Source organism: Poecilia latipinna, unplaced genomic scaffold, assembly GCF_001443285.1.
Source record: "Poecilia latipinna isolate Pla-1442-1.1 unplaced genomic scaffold, P_latipinna-1.0 Scaffold573, whole genome shotgun sequence".
NCBI classification, from domain to species: Eukaryota; Metazoa; Chordata; class Actinopteri; order Cyprinodontiformes; family Poeciliidae; genus Poecilia; species Poecilia latipinna.
In genome coordinates this window covers 296,420-321,677 of record NW_015113189.1, presented here as the reverse complement: position 1 = coordinate 321,677, position 25,258 = coordinate 296,420, and the positions used below count along the sequence as shown (strand labels likewise).

Here is a 25,258-nt window from a genome sequence, read left to right as displayed (position 1 = left end):
TAGGCAATCTCGCTGCTGCCAGCTTTAGGATACCAGGCGCCGCTCAGGTAGTGGGTGGTCAGCAAACTGTGCATGGCAAAGCTGGCATCTTTTGGTATGTTGCCTGAAGATTAAACAAAATACAAAAAAACAGCAACTGAGCAGCCAGCTCGCAAATAAATTTTGAGTCCTCAAATCCAATTCGATTGGAGGTGAAGAATTATATCTAAAAAATAACATGAATGAAAATTATTAAAGTGGGTATCATAGAATAGCACATCTTTTTATTTTTAATCTTCCCACCCAGAATTATGAGCTTCAACCAAAACTTTCTGCGTTCGAGAAAATGCTAAAGAATCAATTCCAGCCGTTGTTGTAAATAAAAATCTGTCTGGTAAATCTACAGCTTTTCATTTCTAAAAACTGACATGTTTCCTCACCAGTTTGTTGCAAAATCAGTGTGTGAATGTGTGTGTGTGAATAGGAATGACTGATTTCCTTAAAAAGCATCTCTGTGTCCTGAAAAGCAAGCCTGACATTTCATTTCTAAATATCTCAGATTCAGACAGACAGGATGATGAGCATCTAAAGAGCAATTTTGGAGTCTTAGCACAGATTTAACAGGTTTTGGGGCTCATGAGGTTTCAGTTCTCTATTTTTAGCAAAGTGTGGTTATTGTTTTAAAACCCAACTCTGCTTTAAAGCTCTCCACAGAAGACTGACCTGTCTGCTGTGTTTGCCGTTTGTCCACTAATGTGCTCTAACAAACCTCCTTCAGCTGCATTTGTGCTGAGATTGAATTACACACTGGTGGACTCAATTTACTAATTTAATAACTTCTTGAGGAAATGGGCTTCACTGCATTTTCTTTATGGGTATCACCATGTTATTTGTAAGAAGAAGAAAAAAAAAAAAACATGAAAAGGATGCATCTATTTTTTCCCTTCCATGTCACAATTAGGGACTAATTTGTCCACTGAAGTTCAATGAGTATGATTAAATTTTCCTGGAACAATAAAAATGCATCTGATTATTTTTTGCACTTTTTTCAGATAAATAGTGGCTTAAAAGAAATCAATAACAAGAAGTGAAACCAGGCAGACCCACAAGTCAGGATTAGTGAGTTTAAACCATTGCAGACAGAAAATTACTCCAAATAAATAAAATGGAAGAAATGGACAAGCTATAGTCAGAAGGACAGCAACAAAAAGGACAAAAAGAGGCAAATGTCTCATATATGGAAATCTAGGAGACCAAGTTAACAACATCTTGTGTGTGATAATCATCTTTTGACCAGAAACCAAAATCACCAGGCGTACCGTAGGTGCCAAAGATGTAGGTGAAGACAGCTCTGAGGTCTTTGTTCTCCGTCAGCTCGTTGACCACATCTGTCAGGCTGCGTGGCGCCATTTTGTAGAAATAAGACAGATGTTTGACGAGGCCAGTGTGGATCAGGAACTTGGCCAAAGGTAAGGGGCAGAGCTTCAGCACAGCCATGACCCAAATGCCCCGCCCAGTTTTCTGCGAAAAAAGAAAAACACACACAGCACACACAGATGATAACATGGATCTTTTTACTTCAACTCTGACCTTAAAAGGACTTTTGAACAGATGACAGTTGAAATCCAAATGATGACGTGTCAAAATGGTTAATCCCTTTAACATCACAGAAGCCTACCTTCACCAGCTTCAAGTACTCATCGATGGCCTTCTCCTCTCCAGGGAATCGCTTCTTCAGCTCTTCAGAGTAGCGAGCGCTGCCGCTGTAGATGGGGTAGGAGCGGCGGTTTTCGGGCGGTCCCAGCACGACGTGGTCAAACGGGTTCTCCAGCTTCTCCCACTGCAGCTGACCATTGGTCATCTGGTCCAGCATGCAGCGAAAGGGCTTATGGTCCATCAGGTCACCGATGTAATGAATACCTACGATATGAAAATGTGTTATTACAGAAATAGCTTTTACAAAGAAAAGAAGAACGAATTTCTTTTAAACTGATCTTCCTGCATATGTGAGGGACATGTAAGGATCATCTCACCAACATCAAACTCAAAGCCCTTCTCTGTGAACGTGTGGCAGCATCCCCCGGCCCGACTATGCTGCTCCAGAACCAGAACCTTCTTTCCAACTTTAGCCAGCAGCACAGCCAGGCCGAGTCCACCGACGCCACTGCCGATGATGACTGCATCCAGGTTGTCTGGTACTTTACTGGCCACAAAACCTGTCACAAAAAAGTAAGAATTATGAATCACAGCTGTGGGTAAAAAGAGAAATGGACCAAATATTCCCAGAGCAAACAAAATCATGTTTAGTGAATATTTAATTATAGATTTAATTAAAAATAGAATCTTGAACTGTACCCTTTTACGTACTAAAGTCCTTTGAAATAACATGAAATGGTCAAAACAGAAAGCCTGTAAGAAAACCAGACAATCAGTGCATCTATAGCAAAAACAATGTCTTTTTTTATTTTCACAAGTTTTTACCAATAATTTTTAAGAATCATTAACTCCCATTTCTACTATGCCATATTAGGGCTGTTGTATATAAAAAAGGTAGCAGTAAATTTCTGTTAAAAAAAAAATTCAGAAACTTACAGATAAATCTCAGAAATCTTCTAGAAAGCAATTGTAAAAAGTAGAAAACTTGCAAGAAAAAATCTGATTATATCTTAAAAATATTCCAGAAAATCTCGGAAATTTCGTCGCTTTTGGCAGAAATGCACGTCTTTTTATGCCTACCATAGCCCTATTTCACATCTTTGATGTTTTGCATGTATTTAAATTAGTCCAAGAAGCGGGGCAAATAATATTTAAATAATCTATTAAATCAAAATAGCTGTTTGGATATGAAAATATTCTCTTAAGCAGGTCTGCACATCTTGCTTTGCAGCCATGAAATTTACATCAATGCTATGAACTTGCATAAACAAACCCACCTTGCTTAAGGATTTTGTTTTTCTCTTTCTTGTCGTAAACCTTCTCTTTTAGCGGCTCACGACAGTCCTTCTCAAAGGGGTTCGGACCTGAGCTGCCGAAGACATATTTAAGTAAAAATATGACCAAAGACACACAAGCAAAGGCTACAATCGTCAACATCACGCCAACTTTTCTTTGCTACGTCCTATCAACTGGTCAAACTACAGTTGAGTTCCCTTCCTCGTTAAGTATAGTGTAGTCCCGCCCATTTTACTGACAGATGACAGTAGCCAATCAGAAAATTAGATTTTCTATACGTAATATTATCCAGTCCAATAAGCGACGGGTACAAGGTGAGCGGACTGTCCGTGTTGTACTGCATGGCTGAAGCTAAATTGACCTTTATAACAGTAAAAACTCGATACAAATCAGACATTTAAAGCAGTTTAGTCTTATGCTGCATTCTAAAAGGAATTAGTTTAGTTTTACCATTTAAAATATGAGTCAGTTTGTTATACAGACCTAAAGCTGAATATGTTTACTGCACTCACTTGGTCATAGCTTCTTTTGTATGGTTACTGCATCAACTTAGATCAGTCTGTGGTTTTGCTTTGGGTTTAAGGATGCTCGTGTTGTTTTCAGTTCAATTGCATGCTTGACTTTAATGTTTCACACCTGCTTTTTCACAATATTCCAGGTTCTCTTGGGATTTAGGTCAGGTCCGTTTGCAAGTTCAGTGATACAGTATAGTGAGTTTCCAATGCTGCTGGAAAAATTAACCTGTCGTCTCCATAAGACTATTTTCAGAGGAAAGCATGAGGTGCTCTGATCGTTGACTTAGAATAGACACAGTGGACCAACACCACCAGATGGCATTATCACCGGCTATAAAAAAAAACACTTCACACCGAATCTAAGATATTTGGAATCTGTGCCTCTGCCCTTCCTAAAAACTCTTGGTTCTACCATACTTTTTCCCTCCACAAAACTTTAAAGCAGTTTCATCTCTCAAATTATTGAACTATTTTCAATGATGTTCAAATTTACGGAGACGTACCTGTATCTCTACATGCTTCACACCTTCCTTTCTAGTTTGACTGCATTTTTTCAGAAATGCAGCCCCACCTTCATGAGTAGCACAATTTACATTGTTTGAATTTTTACAATAGACATTTATAGAAAGACAACTTGTTTGAGGAACTTTTTAGAACAAATAAATGGTGGAAAAACAACTTTTAGACTAAAATTTAAGTTGAGGTGATTTTTGAATTGCGACTTCATATTTTCAGCAACTTTGTATTTTTTTTCCCCCTGTACTTAAATTACAGAAAATATGCTTTTAGTCAAACAGCAGCGATGTGGATAGGTGGTTGTAATCTGAACAGTTACCAGTGTAAAGAAAAACTACATGTGTATAATGAAACGCACACTTTCAAATGAACATACTAGTTTAATACTGACTGCTATGATTTGGCTTAAAACTCCTGTTTCATAAGGTTTGCAATAACATGCCAACTTCTTGAAGGTACTTCCTACTCCAAATTTAAAAAAAAAACCTTATTTGCATCTTCACATTGAATTCCTGCATTATAATCACAGGAAGATTAATTTTTTGGACATGCTTTGCCAACAAAACCCAAGTTTTACATAAGAAACACTTTATTAGAGTCAGCGACACCCACCCTGTACCTCTCCATCATTCACTATAAAACCTCACCCAATTTAAAAGCAACCCAGGAGTCGATATGAAGAACACCTTGAAATATGCCATGCTGTATAATAACATCAGTGTGTTGCCTCGTCTTTTTATTCAGATGAACTGACGGTTATCAGTCCAGCACTCTAAAACTTGATGACAACTCCATGTTTGTTTACATTTCAATAATTTAAGTCTTTATTGAAGTAAAACATTTAAACTCATTCTTGGACTTTCCCACATTCAAAGCTAGTAAAGATTTCTGATCTCGCCCTGAAACTTTTCAAATGTTTGGGAAACATTATTTCAGGGTGAACATTTTTCAACTTGGGGGCGCAGGGACATTTATATTAAAATTTGTCATAAATTTCATCCCTGCTCACAGGTGTGCAGCCCAACCCCCCCCCCCCATCAGAATGCCATTTGCAGTCCACCCTGATCAGTGTGGATGGATTTGTGTCCAACTAACAGATTTAGCATCAGTCTGTGATTCTTTTGTTAGTATAGTAAGCTGAAGAGGGATGGCCCCAAAAAGTTGATATAAATGAGTGGAGCTTCAGAAATGAAACACCAACTCTGGGTTTAATTCAAGCAGTGCTGAGCAACCTTCATGGCTGCTGAAACAGATTTAAAAAAAAAAAAAAAAAAAAAAAAAAAAGGGTCAAGCATGACAAGAAGGATCGAACCAGAAGCCCTTATCTTAAGTCCATTTTTGGTATTTACCGCATCTTTTTCAGCCTCCTCGTTAAAATCTCTGTCACCCATTTTGATTTGATTATTTCTAAAACTCAATTTTTATTTTAGTTTCAAAAAGCACTTCCAATATTTGAGGATAAAATCAAACAGTAGGTTCTACTCTGCATGTGTTAGGGCATTAACCGCAGTTACGTCTGACTTCTTATGTACATTTCCTGTGGATCTGGAAGAAAGTAGTGGCCAGCAACCCGTGCATTCGGTTGTGTTTTGGTACATTTTAAGACAGCCTTCAGAGGAAATACAGTTGTTTGCAATGATGAACTACAAATGGCTTAAGGTCCATGTGGTTGAGGGACTGGGAAAACCTGAGGGCTCTCCCAGCCTCAGTACACCTGGCAGCGGTAGTGCAGGTCGAAGTTCAAAAGGTCAGAAAGTAAAAATGAGGGGGAGGGAGTGAGTTTTCTTTTCCGAAAGCATGAAGCCATCAGTCCATGGTGCGGTTTTCAGGCCCGTTGGTGACGCGTGCTTGTGGCGTAAAGGGATGTCACTGCAGAACCAATCCAACCTGGAAAACAATCAGAGCAGCCGTTAAGTAAAATACACAAAGGAGATTTTAAATTAGGTTTTAAAAATCACAAACTACTCTGCATGACGACATCTTGAATTATGCGAGAGGAAAACCTTCTGGAGAAATGACTCAAAACAAAAAGATATTCAATTATATTAATTATAAGTCAATTTATTAGCGATTCAAATCAAAAACCGGAAAAAGTAAATATTACACACAAAGTGAGAAAAGTAGGCATTTACTTCAGTTAAGATAATGACTGAAATAAATGGTTAATGAAAAACCAATATTGAGTTCATCAGAAAATGTGCATTTATTCTGCACAAGACAAATTAAAAAAAAATTACCTTTTCTGCTCCCATGCTGGGACACTTCCAATTGTACAGATAATACTGTAGATTCCCATCCCCAATGCCGAACTTCAGCTTCTCCAAGAAAGTCTTGTTTTCCATTAGATCCAGTGCATTAAAGACGTCGAAGCCTTTCTGTATAGGCACAAAGCAGAAGGAGTTTAACATGTGAAGAAAGGATCTCTTATGTACGTTTTTATAAAACTGTGTTAGACGAACCGATTTGGCCAGAATGAGAGCGTCGGACATCAGGTCCAGCAGGGGTGTGGTGGTGTGCACGTTGTAGAAGGAGTACGCTGCTTTAAGACTGCGATGAACAGGGTGATTCATTATGGTGGAAGGCAGTGTGTAGAAACTCAGGAAATCTGTCACTTTGCCTTCGTTCTGTTGGATAACAACATCATCATTAAAATAAAAAGGTGCAAACCTTTGCTGAGACATTAACCAACAAAAACATTCATTACCTCCACCACATATGTGTCAATAATGTTCTCCTGTGGGAGCAACCAGTGCTTCACCTCCTCCTCGTTCATGGCAGGAACCAGGTTGAACTGGTTAAGGTACTCGCGGAGGAGGCGGCTCACCACTGGTACATCCTTCTTGGTCATCGGTCGCAGACCAGAAGTCTTTGGGGACTGAAGGGTGAAAAGAATATGATGGAATATGATGAAAGAAGAGCTTAGCTGATAATCCGCATCAAAATCTGTTTCCATTTGCCCCAGACCTCAGGCAAACGGTACAACTTCATGGTGCGCTGCATAGTCATGTTCCTGCTCAGGTGGGAGAACTTCACTTCGATTAGTTTTCGTGGGTTCAAAGAGCGATGCCAGTACCTGTCCAGAAGAGGAGTATGTGAACGCTGCAGTATGCAACTTTAATTTAAAAAAATGTTTTTTTACACATTTGTTGAAACTGTCACTATGTTTCAACAATCTCTGTTGAATCTGTGGAAAAACAAAAGAGAAGAGCTCCTCCGCCTTCTCCTAGTGCTAACTAAAAATAACCAATCAGAGCCAGGAGGAGGGTCTTAGTGCTGTCAATCAGCTCATGTGCATGCCTCCCTTCTTTGCTCTCTGCTACGACAGAGCTTCTCCCATGTCAAGAATGCTAAAGCTAAAAAGCAAGGCCACCAATGACAGCAGAAAAGCAGTTTTCTTGTAACAGTAAATTGCGTCTCTGCATTTAGCACATTTAGCAGCGCGTTCATGTAGTTGATCGACATCGCTTAGACCCTCCTCCTGGTTCTGACTGGTAGATTTTGGTCTGGAGCTGTGCATTTCTTTGAAATGCAAGGTGGAGGAGGTTCATATTTTCACAGATTATTTGTCTTCTATTATACTGTCACAACATGGTGAGAGTTTTAACAAATTTTTTATAAAAGTTACAAACTGCAGCTTTAAAGTAGATGACATTCAAGGCTTTACAATCAGTAAAAAAAACAAAACCGGATATGGCCATCTGCCATGCAGACCTGCAGGTTCCCACAGGCTTGGGCAGTACCACCCCGGCAGTGTACACCGCCTGGAAGATGCCCTGAAGGTTGACCCGTCTGGTGATTTCCCGGATCAGAACTGGAGCAACCCGTTTGGCTCGTAGCTTCTTGTGGACACACAAGAAATTGATCTCTACCATTTTTTTTTCTCTAAAAGCACAAGAACATCAAGTGATGAGATGTGGAAGTTGGCTGGAGATTAATGACGCACTCAAAAATAAAACATTAAAAACAACCCAGTGGATCAACTTACATGTCATAGATGCGGATGGTGGCTGGAATGGCACTGATGAACCCGACCAGCTTCTGATTGGAGTTCACTCGGACTCCGCAGTGCCACTGAGGCAGCCAACCTGGAGGTCGAAGAGCCCTGAGCAAAAGACGGATTATTCGTTTTGATGCCAAAGTGTCTATAAATGGAAATTAAATGCAACTTTAAAATGTCAAACTGAAATCATGAAGCTACCAGAGCAAGAACTCGGGGGAGTAGTCAAATCTGAACATGTTGTCGTCGTCCTCCACATAATTTTCATTGAGGAGAGTGTAGAGCTCCTTCAGCTGGAAGACAAGATAAACATTTTAATTGCATTAGTAAGATCTAAAATACAGGATGTTATAGTAAAAAAAACAGTTTTGTAAGATAATTTCTCCATCTTCCATTGAGAGTGTAAATCTGACACCAATTCTGTCTTTTCATGTTCGCAAAGATAATTTAAACCCCCGTGGTACGTTCTAATTTCAGTCTCAGTGAAACAGGACGACAACCATCTTTTAATAATGCAATCCAGATAATTTTAGACATTATTTATATGAATCTGCAATAAGGATCTCTTTACTTTTGTTAATTACTAATAACCCAACATGGAGAAGAAGAATTCAGCTCTGATGCTCCACAAATCTGAAGAAACTTCCAGAAAAATGCAGAAACAGCTGAAATACAGAGTTTCTTTAAATCTAGTCTTACAACCCACCTATTGAAGTTGCCTTTGATTAACAGTAAGAAACAATTTATCCATGAAAAGAGGAACAGCAGAAAATAATGATTTAAATACATCATCTTGCAACAAGTACTGATATTTAACAATAGTGCAGCCAAAAACTTCAACACATTTTATTGGGATTTGATCTCTAAATAAAAAGCAGTTCAGCCAATTCCATTCAGAGCTCCATTAACTTGTAAAATCCTGAAATCTATAATTTAATTCCACTTTGATTACACCTGATTTCTGAAGGCCTTGAGGGTTTGTTAAAGAAAATAAGTACCAATCAGAAAAATAAATAAATAAAATCAGTGCAACCAACCGTCTCCAGAAGTGATTTAATTTGCAAATTGAATCCATCTGTGCGTTTAATTTCAGTATAAATGCAGCTGCTCTGCAAGTCCCTTAGAGGTTTGTTAGAGAAAATTAGCAAACTAAAACCATCATGAAGATTAACGGACAACACTAAAGCAACGATAAGTTATGAAACAACATCCCAGCCTCTGAACAAACCATCATCTGAAAATGAAATCAGTAACTGCAAAGCTACAAAGACATGACTGTCCTCTAGTAAAAAAAAAAAGCCAAGAGATGCATGGTGACTGGAGGAACTCGAGAGATTCAAAGCTCAAGTGGAAAAATACAACCACCTGATGGTCAGATTGGAGCAAAATTAAACTTTTTGGTCTACATGCAAAACACCAAATATGGTAGCAGAGATTTCATGGGCAGATGGATGAAGAGATATTCAGGTAATACTGAAAGAAAAACATGGGGATGGGCCAGACTCAGAGGTTGAGTTTTACTTGAACTACTTTGCTAAAGGGGACAAATTTCAACCTCTAGAACCAATGGCAGCAAAAGTGGTTAAACAAATTAATAACCAAGGTGGCCTGAGTCAAAATTTTGCACTTTTCCTTCAACCTCACAAGGATGAACTGCTTTGTGTTGATCAATCTTCCAAGAAAAAAAAAAAAGAAAAATCACACAAAGATATTTAAATTTGTGGTTGTAGCATGGCAAAATGTGAAAATCATAGCGTATAAATAGTTTTGTGAGCAAATAATCTTAGAGATCAGATTGCAAATATGATGTAACTTCATATTCTTTTACACCGAATACATTGTGACTTAAAATAATCTGGTACAACATGGACATGCTGCACCAGGTTACAGTAAGTTAAAAACTTTGAAAAGTGGAATAAAGAGAAATGAAAATTTCTTTATTTGAAGTGTGATTTAACTCGGTCTTACCACGGCAGGGTTCCCCAGGTCGAGCGTGTCCCAGGTGAAGCCCTGGGGGAGGCTGTACGGCTCTTCTCTAATGTGGTCTTTATCAGGTTCGATTGAGCCGTGTGATGTTACGGTCTCCCCTGAAGGAAAAAACATGAAAACATGAAGCAGAAAAACCTGCAATACAGCACATAAGCCAAGTAGATTTTTGTTCTAATGAAAGAAATAAAAAACCCTAACGATCGTCATACCAAGCTTGGGCACAGGTTGTGTGTCCCAGAACTGGTAACTCCTCCTTGTCGCCTCCTCCATGGTTTTGGCTGGGCCTTGGCCAACAGAAAACAGTTCGATGGCCTTTTGGATCTCTTGTAGCTTATCAGCTGGTAGCGAATTCACCTGCTCAGGAAGTTAAAACAGCCCATATGGAATAAAAGAAAACTATTACAAATAAAAGGTCAACATTATTAATTCCTTAACCTCATTGTTAGCCATTCTGGTGTGCTGCTCCACACTTAGAAAATCTGTAGAGGTTGCAATTTTTTCCTGTACCTTAGATCATTTTTCAAAGCTAAAAAAATATTTCATGCCTTAGCAAGGGGATCCTGAGCTGCTTCGGTGGCACCGGCTTTCTTCTTCTTTTTCTGTCTCTTTTTCTTCTTCTTGGCTCCAGTGTCATCCGCACGTTCACTGAAAAACAGAGGAAATATACATGAGAAAACCTGATCTTAATAAAAAATTTAAGTGATTACATGCACGTCGGAAACATTATTGCTTTGTGTAAAGTTCAAAGTTCACTAATTACCCTTGTTTGTAATTTTTTTGTTTTAAATACGCAAATGTAAAATGAACTTAAATGTTTATTATTTAACAAAATGCTTTTATAATTACTACTAGTATTATTAACACTATATCCATGTTGTATGTATTTTATCTCCATCTGTGTTCATCTTTTCTCTAGTATGGGCCAGGGGTCTGCAACCTTTTGAAAAAAAAAAAATGCTTTAAATATATATTTATATTTAAATTTAGCTCTATATTGAAGACATGAGCTGGTTCTTTTTGCTTTTTAGCCAACGTCATTAAGAGCCATTGTGGATGGTCCACAGAGCCACATGTTGCAGCTCTAAAGCAGGTGAGAAAACAGCCTCACTTTATCATTTAAACTGACACAAAGACACAACAAGAAGGAGTAATATTGAGTTCAAACTTGATAAACCACACACCTACTCGCATCCATCCCGACAATGTACTTACAAGGGATTATCTCATTAGTGTCCAAGAGAGGACAGAGGCCAGGCTCTGGGCCTGCATTTCAACCCCCTGCCCCCCACCAATGCAGATGGCAAATCACATGGCCTCTAGTTGAGAAGTACATGGTATCCAAGCGTGTCTACATACCCTTGTACAGGAGGTCAGTGAGTGGCTGGGACAATGGACAACAAAACATTCAATAGTTTGTTCTCTATGGTTCCATTTCAGTCCAGTAGGAGCATTGAACAACCAGACCTATTCTTTGTTTGCATGGAGAAGTACCTCATGTGCTTACAACTGGAATTAACAGGGTCATCAACAACATAACGACCACACTCAAGTGATAGCATGTTTTCATCTTTGTTGATCTAAAAGTGTTTTTAGAATAAATTGATTTTTTTTCCCCAATTCATGACCTTAAAAAACCATGACATAGGAGGGGAGACAAGATAACTCCCTCTCTCTCCCTCTTAAGTTGCTCTTAAAAGTAGAAAAGGACCCTGCTTGTTAAACGCACAGGAGCCAGGCTAAGCAGGATTTCCATCCAAGTCTATTTTGCGTATGAGCTCTTCTGACTTCAGCTGTTTCTAGACGTTGCAGATTTCTGTCAAAACAGTATGAAACGAAAGCACGCCACACACTGCTGGTTACAAAGGTAGAACAGAAAGCGCATTATTATCATCAATACGCATCTGCTCGTTTCACTTTTAACTCTGAATTCGCATCGGACAAAAGGGGTTTGACAGCTTTGTTAGCATGGCCAGCTAACCTGCATCTGTCAACTGGGCATAATCAGTAACTACTTGCAAAGAAGCGACATGCCAACACCTTGAAACATAAACTTCAAAAATGTTGTTTATTTTATCCTCGCAGGGGACACGGGAATATATGGTCATTTTCCAACCCAATTTGGATCATTTTAACCCCCTAAAACAACGCCTTGCTGCAGGTATTTGACGCTAAATCCCTCCCACTTTGCAACAAGAAATCCAGCCTCACCCAATCACATTACAGAGTTAAAGCGCAGACACCGGTTGTAGCCAATAAGAAGAACGCAAAGAGGCTGGACTTGAACGAACGGCAGTTGCCTTGGCTTCTTGCTAAAGCTTCCGTTAGCATTCGCTTCGGTGTAAAAGTAAGGCAGTATAACCCGTAAATCGCCGCTGTATGAATAAAGCTGCCTTGTTACCCGTCCTCCAAGTGGTGCTCTTCATTTTCACAGTCGCTACAATGCCCGTGGTCTTCTACATCTTCTTTCTCCGGGCTGGCTGCTGTCTCATTCTCATCCGCCATCTTCGACCAGGAAGTGAGGCTCCACGGCGTGCGCTGGTCGCCTTTAAACAAGCCTTCACGCTATTGGTTCTGCGATAGGGTCGCCTTTAATGTCGTTCTTTGTGTTCATGTCGAAATGTTTGCCGTAAACAGTACATGTGTACGTTTATTGATTTTTTTCCTTCAATATAAATTTTCACCAACAGCCTCGAGGCCGGGGATTTTGCTGCCCACACAGATCAAATCGTTTAAAGAAGGGACGTTCCCTAAGATATTGCTAAAATTCAAGTCCTTAAATGTTCTATACACTTTCCTCAATGTAATTAATATTGGGAACCTTTTGGGAACTTTCCCTTAAGATTACACTGTGCAAAAAATAACCCTGAGGACATCTGGGAAATGTTTAGTAAAAGTTTAAGGAGACTGTGCTTTACAGGAAACTTTTCTGTTTCAGGGATATACATGGTTGACAAGCAAACAGACATTTTGGTATTTTCCCCCATATTTATTTTAAAATGTGCACACAATTTAATAAAACTAGCTATTCTATATATTACACAAATATTGTATCTAATCAATGATTCATATAAGGAAGATTTTCATTTAAATTTTATCTTACAATGCTAAATTTAAAAAATATATGGCTTTATTTGTTCTGCCTCAGATGAAATTTTAAAGAATGATAGATGGACTAACAGATGAATGAAATGATTGAGGCATTATCTAATGTGGGAGCTTATTCGGTTTGCCAGGGCCACCTTTGTTGTGGCTCTCACCTATGTTATCATGAGGTAAGACAACAAATTAACTTCTTCCATATGGTTGCCAGATTCAATCAAACACAAGTTGATGAGCTCTATCCTGCTGTTGCTTGGAGCAGTTCTTGCCTCCTGGACACGTAAGTTTGCAGGATTTCTCTACACCACTTTGAGATCCTGTGAAAATGTAGAGCACACTTGGAAAACTCTGGTGCCAATATTAAATATTAAGGTGAAGAGTTGTCAGTATTTGAGCAGGTGTGTATAATTTTCACACAGGCTCAAGATGGTGCTCCGTTGGCTATTAAAAAGATGATTTCAGTTGTGTTGTAAGGTCATTCACCCTGGAAAAGAATGATCTAAAATAAATGAACAAAAGTCCTAAATTACAATGACATTCAGGTCAAAGTTGAGCTGATACAAGTGTTAAGTTATTGAAACATCCACACTCTTGCAGGCATTTAAAAAAAAGAAGCAAACAAAAAGTTAATAAGACAAGTCTCAGACAATGATGTTATCAGTGCTTTATAAAGAATAAATCCCTAAAACACTGCAATATGCCTTCACTCGTCATACATGCTAAAATATACATAAAAACCTTGTTGTCACAAGGTGCAAATAGTTGTTGTTGCTAGCCTTAAATAAGAATAAAAACAAGCAAAAATCAATTCATTAAGTTTATCACTTAAGTGGACATATGAACTCTTCATGCACATTCAACACTGGTTTAGTTAACACTTTTTTTCAATAAGTTTGAAATGACACTCAGGCTAATCCGCCATCAATACACCATGGCTACAAATTAAGTTCAGATAAATATTATCTACATACTAAAATTATTTTTTAAGTAAGACTGATAGCACAAACTCTAAGACATTGTGAAAAATACAATTACTTAAAAGGTTAGTACATCTTAATTAGCAGTGTTTCAGTTAAATAATGCATAGTTGTATGGCTAGCTTCTTTTTTGTAGCAAAATAGCATCCGATGATAAAGTGCTCTGTTTTTGTTAAATTCATCTCATCCTTTGAAAATAGAACTTAAGAAAATGCTAAAACCTTTTGTCAAACCTACATTACAAAAGTCAGTAAAAACAAATTTCATCTATGCAGACGTCGAAGAGTTGGCGTTAAAATATTAAGGTCTGTTAAGGGCGCTTTATGAGCCTCACTCTTCTTGTTTTCACAGTGCATCTGAGAGCCGTCTTGCCTCTTCAGCTTTTCTTTCCGGTATTTTGCAGCACAAGAGCAGAAATGGGCCACTTGAGGTCTTGTTGACAAGAGGGGCTTGGCAGTAACAGCAGCAGTCCCCTTGGATTAAAATGCTTCTTCCTCTGAAGCGCTTTTCATATCTAAAAATGTATTTTTTCATCTGGTTCAGGCACATTTCACTTTTTTCCTTTCGCCATGGCCATTCTCTCCGCCACACTCTTGACAGGAACTCCTAGATTGCTCACTTTTACATGGATGAAGAGTGAGGCTGGGGACAAGCTGGAGCCGTCTGCCTTCAGTAGGTGAACATGTCGATATCCTGAGTGGAAAAAGTGTTTCAAACATGTTATAAAACAAACAAACAAAAAAACGTGACACTACTGAGATAAGACAAATACCTGTACGGAGGCTTGTGAAGGGCAACGTGAACTGCCCCACAAAGTCATTTTTGGCTGCATGGTCATGATCTTCCACAACAAATCGCACAAGAGCCAACTCAGGGACTTGCAGCTGGAAGCTCAGAGTGCAGTCCCATCTTGGGTTGAAACCTATAGAGGGCGCAAGAGAGCTGTAAATGTATCCTTCTGTGTACCTTTCAAGAAAAACACCTAAACTGCAACGACAAAGTATTCTCCAAAGTATTCTATTTTGCTGCTTTATCACACCTAAATGGTCAGACATAGAAAATACAAACGCAGTTTTCAAATTGTGATTCTTTAATTGAGGCAAAAACTCTTAAAAGGCCTATATGCAGGAAACTGCCTATAACACGTTGCGTCGCCCATAGCGGTAAAATCTGCCAGAAGTCCAGAAGTCTCTTTCTCCGCTGTGGATAAATTTTGATTCAATGTTCTTTGTAGAAGTGTTTAATTGTCACTACACTGAAACATTTTTAAGCCACAAATGTGTCCCAATTAGATTTAATATTACACTTAACTAGACAAGTGCAAAATCTTTATTTTGTTTTTGTCATTCAGAGGTGGACTTGCAAGAGTGTTTCGGCTTATTACCTTGTTGCATAGCCAAAAGTATTCCGATTTCAAAAGCTGATGGCCAGACTTTCTATTTGAAGGTTTTCTGATAGAGAGCAGAATTTCTAGTTTGTAAGTAGCAAAGCAGCCCCACAGCATCACACTACCGCTGTCATGTTTGACAACTGGTATGACGCTTGCCAGATGTGGCAGGATGCAAACCTTCCACATAGTTTCTTTGTCTTGTCGGTTTGCAGAATATTTTCTCACAAGTCTTGAAAATTATTGAGATCAAAATACTTTTATGCTAAATAAAATAGACATTTATGTGTGTTTTAATTTTATTTTATTCAGCAGAGAAATTACTGACTTAAAAACAAGCTTTTATATCTTTCTGAAATTTTTTTTTTTTTTTCAAGTGTACTAATGTATTTGACAAGAAATTAGTAAAAAAAAATAAATTTGTAAGATTTTGTGGTTTTGCATTGAAGTGCTTTGGTTATCTTAGTTGGTTGTTGTTAAGCGCTATATAAATAAGTCAATCCTGATACCAGTAACAGGATATTTGGAGAATTAATTACCGTTGTTGTCAATGCGGGGCGTTTTATTCTTCGCCCTATCTATGGCCACTCCATGGATTTCTACCACCACCTGTGGGTCCACAATGGAGGTGGCTTTCTCTGTGTTTATTTTGGGTAGTTGTTGAGCAGATATAATCTAAGAAAACAAACAAAGCAATATAGAAAATTAAACAGGGAATGAATGAAAAATAAGAAAAAGTTCTGCTTTTAGTGGCTTTAATAGCGTCCACGGCTCACTTTTATGGTCAGCTGGGTGGGGGTGTGGCCGGGGCCTCCGCCCGTGTTCTCGGGGTTAAAGTTGGATGTCGGGCTGCACATAAAGCTGGGCTTCAGTATATATCCACAGCGACCATTGGGGAGGAAGCGTCCCTGGTTGAGATCCATCTGCTCCCCAGGCGTCTGGAAGTTAAGAGCCACTGACGGAAGCGAAACAATCAATCAGAAATGAGCAAAAATAAAAGAGTATTTTCATAAAGTCAAAAACTGCTGATCTCTTTAGCACCCCTGCTTCTAGTATCGATCACACACCCATGTGGCAGCCGCAGTTCCACATTTCCTGAGGATCAAAGTTGGATGATTGGAGGCGCTGGCCCGAGGGGTAGATCCGGCTCAGCTGCCTGACGTTGTGTCGCACAAAAAGCGTCCCTAAACGTGAAAAGACAGAAAGCAGCACACAGTGAAGCACAAGAGGATGATTGCACATTCAGCTGCCCAAGCTGCACAAAATGCTTGAAACCAGAAATCCTTTGTGCCATTTCCTCTGCTTATACCGGAGTCTTTGATGAGCTTGAGCGCCTCGTTTTCAGAAAAAGACGACATTTCATCTGCTTGTAGCTTGGATGCACTTTCAAACCCACGGAAGGAGACACTCTTACAGTAGACCACCAGCTCCGACAGCTCGGGGCTAAGCTTGGAACAGACCTGAAAACGGAAAGGTAAACTGGTCCATTAGGTTAAACATTTGCTTTGAATGGTGAAAAGTTGGAGCAATCCGAACTGACCTTTGCAGAGTCACTCTTGGGTGTGTTCTTGTTTATGCTTCCTTGATCGTCCTCAGAGCTTGAGGAGAAGCTAGTGAAGCTCCCGTTCTTTCCCAGCTGACCAAGGTGAGGAGTGTGTCTCTTCCCCTTCACAAGGATGCGCCCCCTGAGCTCCTGGAGGAAAAGCAAATAGCAAAAATGATTTCATTAGAAAACCAGACAGCCTGCGAGACTATAAGTGAAAGCCTGTGTGTGTGTGTGTGTGTGTGTGTGTGTGTGTGTGTGTGTGTGTGTGTGTACTTCAGGGGAAGGCAGATCATTGAGCGGCAGGTCACTGAAAGGCTTGGTGAGCAGTTTCTTGCCCAGAATGGTGCGAAGATGTTTGGCCATGACAGCCTGCTGCTCCACTGAACAGTGGTTCTCCAAGGACAGGATCAGGGGGTACGGGGACGCCTACAGGGACAAAACAGAAACATTTAGGCATTAAAATAGGGCTGTCAATGTTAATAATATAAGAAATGTTAAACTTCACCTAGCAACCCTCCACTGTGGTTGCTAGGTGAGGGGCAATGTTACACGGTCTTGTTCTGCGGTCAACAGTGCAGAGAGTGAAAATATGTGCGACCACAGATGTGCTGGTTTTAAAACGTTTGAAACCAAATGACTTCTTTTAAGCCGTCATGTGAAAACCTGTTAGGTTTGAAACAATAAAGCATTTCCTGAAATATCTCTTTGAAAATGTGCATATTTACATTTCAAGCTTACAAAGTTAAAGGTGACCTAATATACTTGCTTGAACAGGTTAGGATTGGTCTATGGGTAATACAAAACATGTTCATTTCATTTTTTATTTTTTGAACAAAATAATTCTTAGATAAGATTTTAGTCTATTAAGTTTTGCCTATTTTGAGCTCCTTTCAGAACAAATTATTTTAAGGCGTTTTGTCATTTTAAATCTGAATAAGCTGCTGGTTTCTGGATGGCAAGTAACAAAACACATGTACAACTAGCTGACCAAATGCCTTGGAGCTCAGCTTGGGTTACTAGGTGACCTGCTGGGCTTTGCTGGGGTTGCTAGGTAACCGGCTGGGCCTTACTGGGGTTGCTACGCGAGAGGCAGTTACATTCTGGAAGTTTTTGAAACAAAAAAATAATAAGTTTATGGTTTATGGCTGTTTTTAGAAACAGTGTAGACCCAACTAGAATAATAAAAAGGTGCAAAATGTGAATTTTGTGATTAATTGTAATTAAACACATCAAACACACAACACCTCCTTAGTAATACTAGTCACAACAACATTTACTTTCCCTTTGGGATCCTGGAAGTATATTTTTGTATTGAAATAAATTGATGATTACAGTAAATGTCATAGGCAATGACAGGAAGTATGTTTACTAACAGTAAGGAAGAACAGGTATAGGCGTTGAGTCATACCTTAAAGGCGTACTGGTTGATGGCTTCAATGACCTCCTTAAAGGGAACCTTGGAGGTAAAGGTGTGGCCGTGGTAAATGGCAGGCTCACCTTTATCTCCATCCCAGCAGTCCAGCTCCACACATCGGCATCCCTGATTCAGAGCCCTGAAGGAGAGAAAGACGGCGTGTTACACCACAAACTATCAACCTAAACTCCTCAGTTAGGCTTTATTTCATGTCAACACACCGGATGTAAGACTCGGTGCTGCTGGCACTGGTGACCTGGTCCTTGGTGAGGTAGGTGTTGTGGGACGAGGAGATGAAGTAGTGGGTCAGGGGGCGGGTCATGTCCTGGTAGATCTGGGCGTGGTTGGGGTTAAAGACGTCATTTTCCATAGACAGCATGTACATGGTGAAACCGTTCTGCGTCATCACCATCTTCTTCTGAGCTGCAGTAAATGGTGATTGTCATGTTTATATGATTGTTGCAATGTGTTCTTGGGCTTTAACTAAGCTAAATAGAAATATCCTTTGTAATCCCACAATTCGGAAATTCCTGTGCAACAGCAGCAAATAGACTCACACAAAAATAAAATATGAGAATATATATAAAAACAGAATAAAGTCCAGTCCAGAGGGATATTTAACTGAGTTTCTTAATTAAAAATGTACAAAATAAGTTGTCATTTATGCAAGGACGTAACACATCCATAGATTTAAACATCATTTAAACTTTTACTTCAAAACTATCAGGATCTGGACTGAGCTGGTTTTAGAGGCCTACCCAAGTCGTTGAACTCGTAGGTGAGAATGAGATTTTGAGCGTGACTCAGCGAGGCGTCCTCTCGCTGGTCTCCCAGGAAGTCGCGCAGCTCCGCGATGGAGAGCACAGAGCCGTTGCTGGAGTAGTGTCTGAACACTTTCTCCAGCTCGGGTCGCCGCATGAGCTCCTTGCAGAACTCTTCGATCTCATTGTGATCCAGGCGGCCGTCGCGGGATTTGTCACAGCGCTGGGGCACACAGCAAAGAAAATACAGCACAGACAATATGGTTTTTGTTATGAAAGTGTTTCAAAATCTAGGCTGTGTGACAAGAGAGCATGAAAACGAAAGATTGCTGCAACAAAGTGCTGACACAGCAGGAGGTAATTCCACTTAAATAAAGAACAAACAACTCAAAGAGCAGATAAACTCGCAAAGGGGAGCTTAGCTGACTCTGCCTTTTTGCCATGAAGGTCTACCATAAAATAAACTCTTCTTATGCAACAGCAATAACTTCACTGCCTGAAGGTATTATCTTTGGACCTAAAGAGGAATGATCTAGAGCCAGTAAACTATTTCTGCTAGAAACCAGTGATTAGGTCCAAAATCTTCACCTTCAGAGTCACATAAAGACAGTTACAAAGTCAGCCTTCTATCATTTCAAGAACATTTCCAGGATTAAAGGACTAAACTTCTAGCAAGCCGTAGAGACACTCAGTCATATGTTCGTCTTTAGTCACATTGATTACTTCACAGGTCTGCCTAAAAAAAACAAATTGATCAGATTCAGAATGCTGCTTATTAAAATCAGGACAATAAAGCACATCACCCCAGTTCTAAAGTTCTTACATTGGCTCCCTGTAGTTCAAAAAACTAACTTTAAAATACTTGAGTGAGTTTATAAATCACTGGATGGCTCAGCATCAAAATACGCTAAAGACCTGCTGGTGTTGTATCAACTTTCCAGACCATTCTGGTCATGTAGGTTAAGTTTTCTCTGCATACCCAGAACCAAACACGAAGAAGCAGAATTCAGGTTTTATGCACTAAAATCTGGAACAAACTTCGATAAAACTGCAAAACGGCCAAAACACAACTAAAATCCACCTGCTTATAGCTGCTTTTGATTCATGCTAACTGGAACAATGATCAATATATTTAATGTGTATTTGGTTGATGACTTTGACAATGGTATTTGAAAAAATGTAATGTTTATTGCTGCTCCGTAATTGGCGACTACATGAAGTTTTTATAGTTAAAAGAACTTTGAACTGCCTTGTTGTTGAAATTTGCTGCACAAACAAACTTGACTTGACTAGAAATTGAACACAGACTGAAATTCACGTCACCAAAGGAAAATGAAAACATGCTAATCAGACAGGTGAGCTCTCAGAGTTTGAGACCAAACAGAGGAAACACAGATCATGTCTCTCACCTTGAACAAACAGCGTGTGTGTTGCTCGTTCAGGTCGATGTTGATCATCTGCAGCAACCGTTTGACCTCGTCGAAGGTCATCTTACCGTCCTGGTTTTCATCTGCATGCTTCAGGTAGCCATGAATCCAATTGTAGAGAGTTAAGGGAACCAAAAGACGCTGAAACATAAAGTCTGTACGGCTTTGAAAAGCACAACGAAATTCTAACTTTAGAAACTAAGCTAAAAGTTTTTAATAGTAAAATAAGACCATCAGCGGGAGATATAATTTAAAATAATAAACTCAAAGCAGATTATATTGGATCCTAATTTGTTTCTATTATGCTAAAACCACAGAAGCATAATTTTAGTACTTTTATAGGTATAAGCTTGTTGTCTGCAAAAACTGTGTAGTGTGAATAAGACAGCTTTCATTTAGTGAATTTGAACAGTGAGACAAAGGTGTTTTTATCTTTGATGCAAAATATATATAGATATATCAAAGTACAGCTCTGGAAAAACTTAAGAGACCAGTTAAGATTATCAGTTTCTCTGATTTTACTTTTTGTAGGTTTATGTTTGAGTAAAATGAACATTGTTCTTTTATTCTATGAACTACTGACATGTTTCTGAAATTCCAAGCAAACATTTTATTTTCAGAAAATTAGAAATTTTCAAAATAACAAAAAAGATGCAAATAACGCAAAGAAAACAAGTTCATATTCATTTATAAACAATGATGCTAATGTTTTTTACGCAGGAAGAGTTCAGAAATCAATATTTGGTGGAATAACCAGGAGGTTTTCAGTGAGGCTCAGTGCAGTGGACTTGTAGTTTTTTCCAGAACCGTATTTCTAGCTTAGCAGAACTTGAGGAGGCAGCCATTTTAAGATTAAGACGCACTGGATCAGGTGCATATTGGTATTTAAAAGCTCCTGAGGGGTAATGTTTTTGTTTTCTCCACAAAATAACTGCCCTCAATTAAAGATTGGATTTCAGTGAGACTGTTACTGAAATTAAAGACAAGGTTATATAAAGGCTTTTTAAATAACCGCAGTATCATATCATCTGATACCGAGACTCAGTCTAACCTGGATGATTGTAATTAACATCAATAGTTGGACTATATTTAGAAGGGGCGCTTGAAACATAATCATTACTTCTCACCTCAGCTGTACTCAGTGCATGTGACACCACAGCTAGTTACCATAGCAACATCGCTTTGGTTACAATGGGTTTACTTTTGCACATGTATTCTGGCAGGATATTGGTCCAGCTTTTCCTTCTGCGTCATGCTGGTGACGCGGTCCTTCAGGAAGCGGAGGCCTCGCACCCAGCGCAGGGCCTCCTCAGCGGTGGGGCACTTCAGGTCCAGGCTCTTCCTGGATCCCTTGAAGATCACCGTGAAGCACTGGTCCTCCGGCACCGTCTCGGACAGCAGCCGCAGGGCGTCCGACTGGCAGCCTTCGCGCACGCAGTCCACCTCCATCACTGTAACTGGAGGGGAAGCAGAGGCAGAGTTTTCGGCTCGTTCTCATGTGTAAAGCAGAGGATTGCAACAGCACACATGGAGTAGCTAAAGGTCGGGTTGTAAATCCCAGTAAAGCAAACAGATTGTAAAGGTGCAGGTTGTGAAATCTAAGTCAGATGCTAAGGTAAAGGTAATTTTATTTATATCGCACATTTTCAGCAACAAGGAACTAAAGCAACAAGGAACTAAAAGGAAATACAAACCAAAAGAAAGAGCAAAAGAAGAGAAAGTTAATAATGTTGATCCAAAGTAAATAAACTAGGTACCAGATAAAAAGCAGGGTTAGTAAATAAGTATAAGTAAGCACCCTCTGGTCTAAGCCTTTGGTTTATAGTGTTTGTGCTTTAAATGTGACAAATTGAGACCACTGAAACCACTATGCAGCTATTAAACCAACAGGATATCCTGCTAAATTCCTCGGTAGCCATTTTGAGCTGGTTTTTATTTAAAAACTGAACAACAGAGCCTTTTATCTCCAGGCTTGTCACAATAAATCAATTAATCAACTATAAATTATTTTCATTATTTATAGTTTTTCTCTTTTCTCTCTCTCTTCCAACCAAAAACTGGGTAATGAAAGTCTTCAGTTTTGTTCCTTTTTCTCAATTATCCTTTTTGTTGAAGGACAGATTTCATGATTCATTTTATTCATTGTTTCTGTTTTGCTTATCTTGGATATGTAAAATGTCTTCCAGTTCCAGTGTTAAATGTTCATTTAAACTGAAAGTATTCTTGCATTATTTCACCATTACCAGCATATTACTTGAAAATGGTCTCAAAACAACAATGCTACCGTTTATCACAATAACTTCTGGGACAATACAACGTCCAGCAAAACTTGTAACCGCTACAAAGCCTTTCATCGCTGGACTCTATTAGTTTCTTGATCACAATTAACTTTTGCTGAAGCAGCAGGGGATTTTCTAAGAGGTGTAAATCTCACGTTTAAGAAGAGTCCACAAGCTCTTAATGAGATTTCAGTCAGGAGAGGAAGGGGCCGGTTCATTAGTCGGTCATCTTTGAGACCTTAAGAGCCTCTAGCAATCCGACAACACACTTATGGATGGAAGTAGGTACATTAGTACCTGGTGGACTCTTCAAACACTGATCCTAATCTGCAAATGTCATTTTAAAGCTTTTGTCATGTTCAAAGCTTAATAATTCAGCTACTTCGAGAAGGTAGCTCCAGAAAAGCTGTAGCCCTCGGAACACAAAAAGTTAATTTTAATACAGCAGAGCAGCAAACACACATATTAATAGTGTGTAAAACGTTTTGAACTGAAGGCATAAAATGATTTCCTCACATTCACTGTTGACTAAATGTCTTTTTGTGTACGTTTTAATTTTACATGTAATGAGATTCTATGAGAGTCAGCTAAAAAGAATTATGGCTTTGTTTGGAGAATATTCCAAACTATGATTACATCCTGATAATAATTACAAACTAAACTAAACAACACTAAGCATTAGAGTTGATACAATTAATCGGATAAGTTGTAATGAATCAGTTATTGAACTAATAGTCAACTTGAGAAGTCCTGAAGTGGCAGTTTTAGCTTCTCCTGGCTCAAATTCTGCCAAACAACCTCATTTTGAACACCTTTTGCTATCCAATTATTAATCAATTAATCCAAAATATAAACAACAGATTAGTCCTACACTGCACTGATGTCAAGTCAAGCAGAAAGAGCGGAGCTTTTCAATTTCAGGCAATAAAATATTTGTTTTCTTTTTTTAAAACAGAATTAATTAGCTTATTTGCATCTTTTAAAGCATGCCTAATATTGTATAAAAAAGGCTTGAGTGGTTAAATAAAAAAATCTGCTAAATATGGCGATTATTTGATTTGATTAATCGATTAATTGTCAGAATAATCAGTTACAAAAATAATTTTTAGTTGCAACTCTGCTAAAAAAAAATAGAGCCAGAACTGCTTTGAATGGTTTCGATCAAAGCTTATTTGTGTTTTAGAACGGCCTAGTCAAAGTCTAGGTCTGTATCCTACTGAGAAATGAAAAATGAAAGCAATTTGAGCTACGCTGCGCAGAAGGATGGAGGGTCGAGGGGGGATTTTAAACTGGCAGAGACACACCAGTCCACACAAGTGAGTTTTGCTCAGGTAAACACAAACATGTCATTCAGTTCAGAGGCTGCTGCGTTTCTGCACCAAGAAGCCAACAGTCTGTTGTGCAACAAGCAGAGTCTGCGCTCACAGTCGCCTCATTCTCTCACAAACAGCCATAAAGCCCCTCTCTCTCTCTCCACTTCTTCGAAATTCCTCCACATTCTGTTCTTGTGGTTATCCCAGATACGTGGCAGAAGTGACCTGCATGTTTTTGTGTTTGGAGACCAGCAGGAGAACATCCAGGAAGTGGCCTGGAAGCTGGATGGTTAGACACAACAGTCCATACCTGCAGGTATCAGTCAAAAATGAAAAGTACAAAAACAATCCAGAAGCAAAGCAAAGCCAGATTTGATCTTTATCAGTCGCCAAAGGGAGTCATTATCAGCGTCAATCAGCTGAAGTGGTTAGTCTGTTCTCATGTAGCGTTGTTGTCATTGCTGGAGGGAGTGTAGCAATCTGAATGTTTCTATTTTTAGCTTCAACACAATCAAGAAGGCCTTCACCACGCGTTCAACCCGAGTCTGCCCACTTCTTCTCCGCCCTGCAGGCCTCTCAGAGGTTCAGCATCCACATAAACACAGCAGCAGCAAAAGACACAAAGGTCAGGCAATAAAAAATATGTGAGATATATTGTTTCCATTTACGTCAGCAGGGAAGTAAACCTTCATGAAATGGAAAATATGGTACTTTGGGTGCATCAAGTTTAAAAAAATATGTTAGATACAAGTTCAATTTGTGTAATGCTCACACACCAGCCACACAGTATACATACATTTGTTGTACAAGCCTTTAGGAAAACGTGTTTTACTCATTAACCAGGCCAAAGATTAGCAAACAATTCAGATTTATAAAGTCATATAAAGCGCTCCATTCATATTTTGCTCATGACACAATGGTGACAAGTAAATGATTAAGACAATGCATCTGGACTGAAATAAATAAGCATTATGTCCAAATTTACTACAGTTGGACAAAGAGGAAGTTTAAATTACGTAGATTCTTTATTGTAAAGTTTGTGGTACTTGTGAAAATAAAAGAAAAATAGCATTTAAGTAGCTTAGACTCAAAGAAATTAAATATGTC

At 39.0% G+C, this 25,258-nt stretch overlaps 3 protein-coding genes across 3 annotated transcripts in view; all 3 read right to left on the bottom strand.

Moving 5' to 3' along the window:
- LOC106953308 (putative all-trans-retinol 13,14-reductase) overlaps window positions 1-3,164 on the bottom strand; it is a 10,641-nt gene extending 7,477 nt beyond the window's left edge. The window contains exons 1-5 of the mRNA XM_015041965.1: window positions 2,913-3,164; window positions 2,013-2,195; window positions 1,658-1,899; window positions 1,299-1,500; window positions 6-103 (exon numbers count right to left, since the gene is read on the bottom strand). Of these exons, the coding sequence (XP_014897451.1) occupies window positions 6-103; window positions 1,299-1,500; window positions 1,658-1,899; window positions 2,013-2,195; window positions 2,913-3,072 (885 nt within the window). The 5' untranslated portion in view covers window positions 3,073-3,164. The remainder of the gene's footprint in view (window positions 1-5; window positions 104-1,298; window positions 1,501-1,657; window positions 1,900-2,012; window positions 2,196-2,912) is intronic.
- Window positions 3,165-4,536: 1,372 nt separating this feature from the next.
- nmt1a (N-myristoyltransferase 1a) lies at window positions 4,537-12,491 on the bottom strand. Its single transcript, XM_015041941.1, has 12 exons — window positions 12,347-12,491; window positions 10,494-10,593; window positions 10,158-10,302; window positions 9,928-10,046; window positions 8,161-8,252; window positions 7,948-8,064; window positions 7,674-7,844; window positions 6,927-7,035; window positions 6,667-6,837; window positions 6,422-6,586; window positions 6,200-6,337; window positions 4,537-5,849 (listed from the first exon to the last, which is right to left on the bottom strand). Exons 1-12 carry the CDS (start codon window positions 12,448-12,450, stop codon window positions 5,829-5,831), a joined length of 1,452 nt encoding a protein of 483 aa, XP_014897427.1. The 5' UTR covers window positions 12,451-12,491; the 3' UTR covers window positions 4,537-5,828.
- Window positions 12,492-13,696: 1,205 nt separating this feature from the next.
- Window positions 13,697-25,258, bottom strand: part of plcd3a (phospholipase C, delta 3a) — a 31,994-nt gene continuing 20,432 nt past the window's right edge. Inside the window, exons 3-15 of the mRNA XM_015041925.1 lie at window positions 21,788-22,016; window positions 20,542-20,671; window positions 19,130-19,355; window positions 18,593-18,794; window positions 18,366-18,510; window positions 17,231-17,383; window positions 16,952-17,104; window positions 16,721-16,871; window positions 16,479-16,595; window positions 16,188-16,366; window positions 15,951-16,086; window positions 14,797-14,946; window positions 13,697-14,717 (exon numbers count right to left, since the gene is read on the bottom strand). Of these exons, the coding sequence (XP_014897411.1) occupies window positions 14,575-14,717; window positions 14,797-14,946; window positions 15,951-16,086; window positions 16,188-16,366; window positions 16,479-16,595; window positions 16,721-16,871; window positions 16,952-17,104; window positions 17,231-17,383; window positions 18,366-18,510; window positions 18,593-18,794; window positions 19,130-19,355; window positions 20,542-20,671; window positions 21,788-22,016 (2,114 nt within the window). The 3' untranslated portion in view covers window positions 13,697-14,574. The remainder of the gene's footprint in view (window positions 14,718-14,796; window positions 14,947-15,950; window positions 16,087-16,187; window positions 16,367-16,478; window positions 16,596-16,720; window positions 16,872-16,951; window positions 17,105-17,230; window positions 17,384-18,365; window positions 18,511-18,592; window positions 18,795-19,129; window positions 19,356-20,541; window positions 20,672-21,787; window positions 22,017-25,258) is intronic.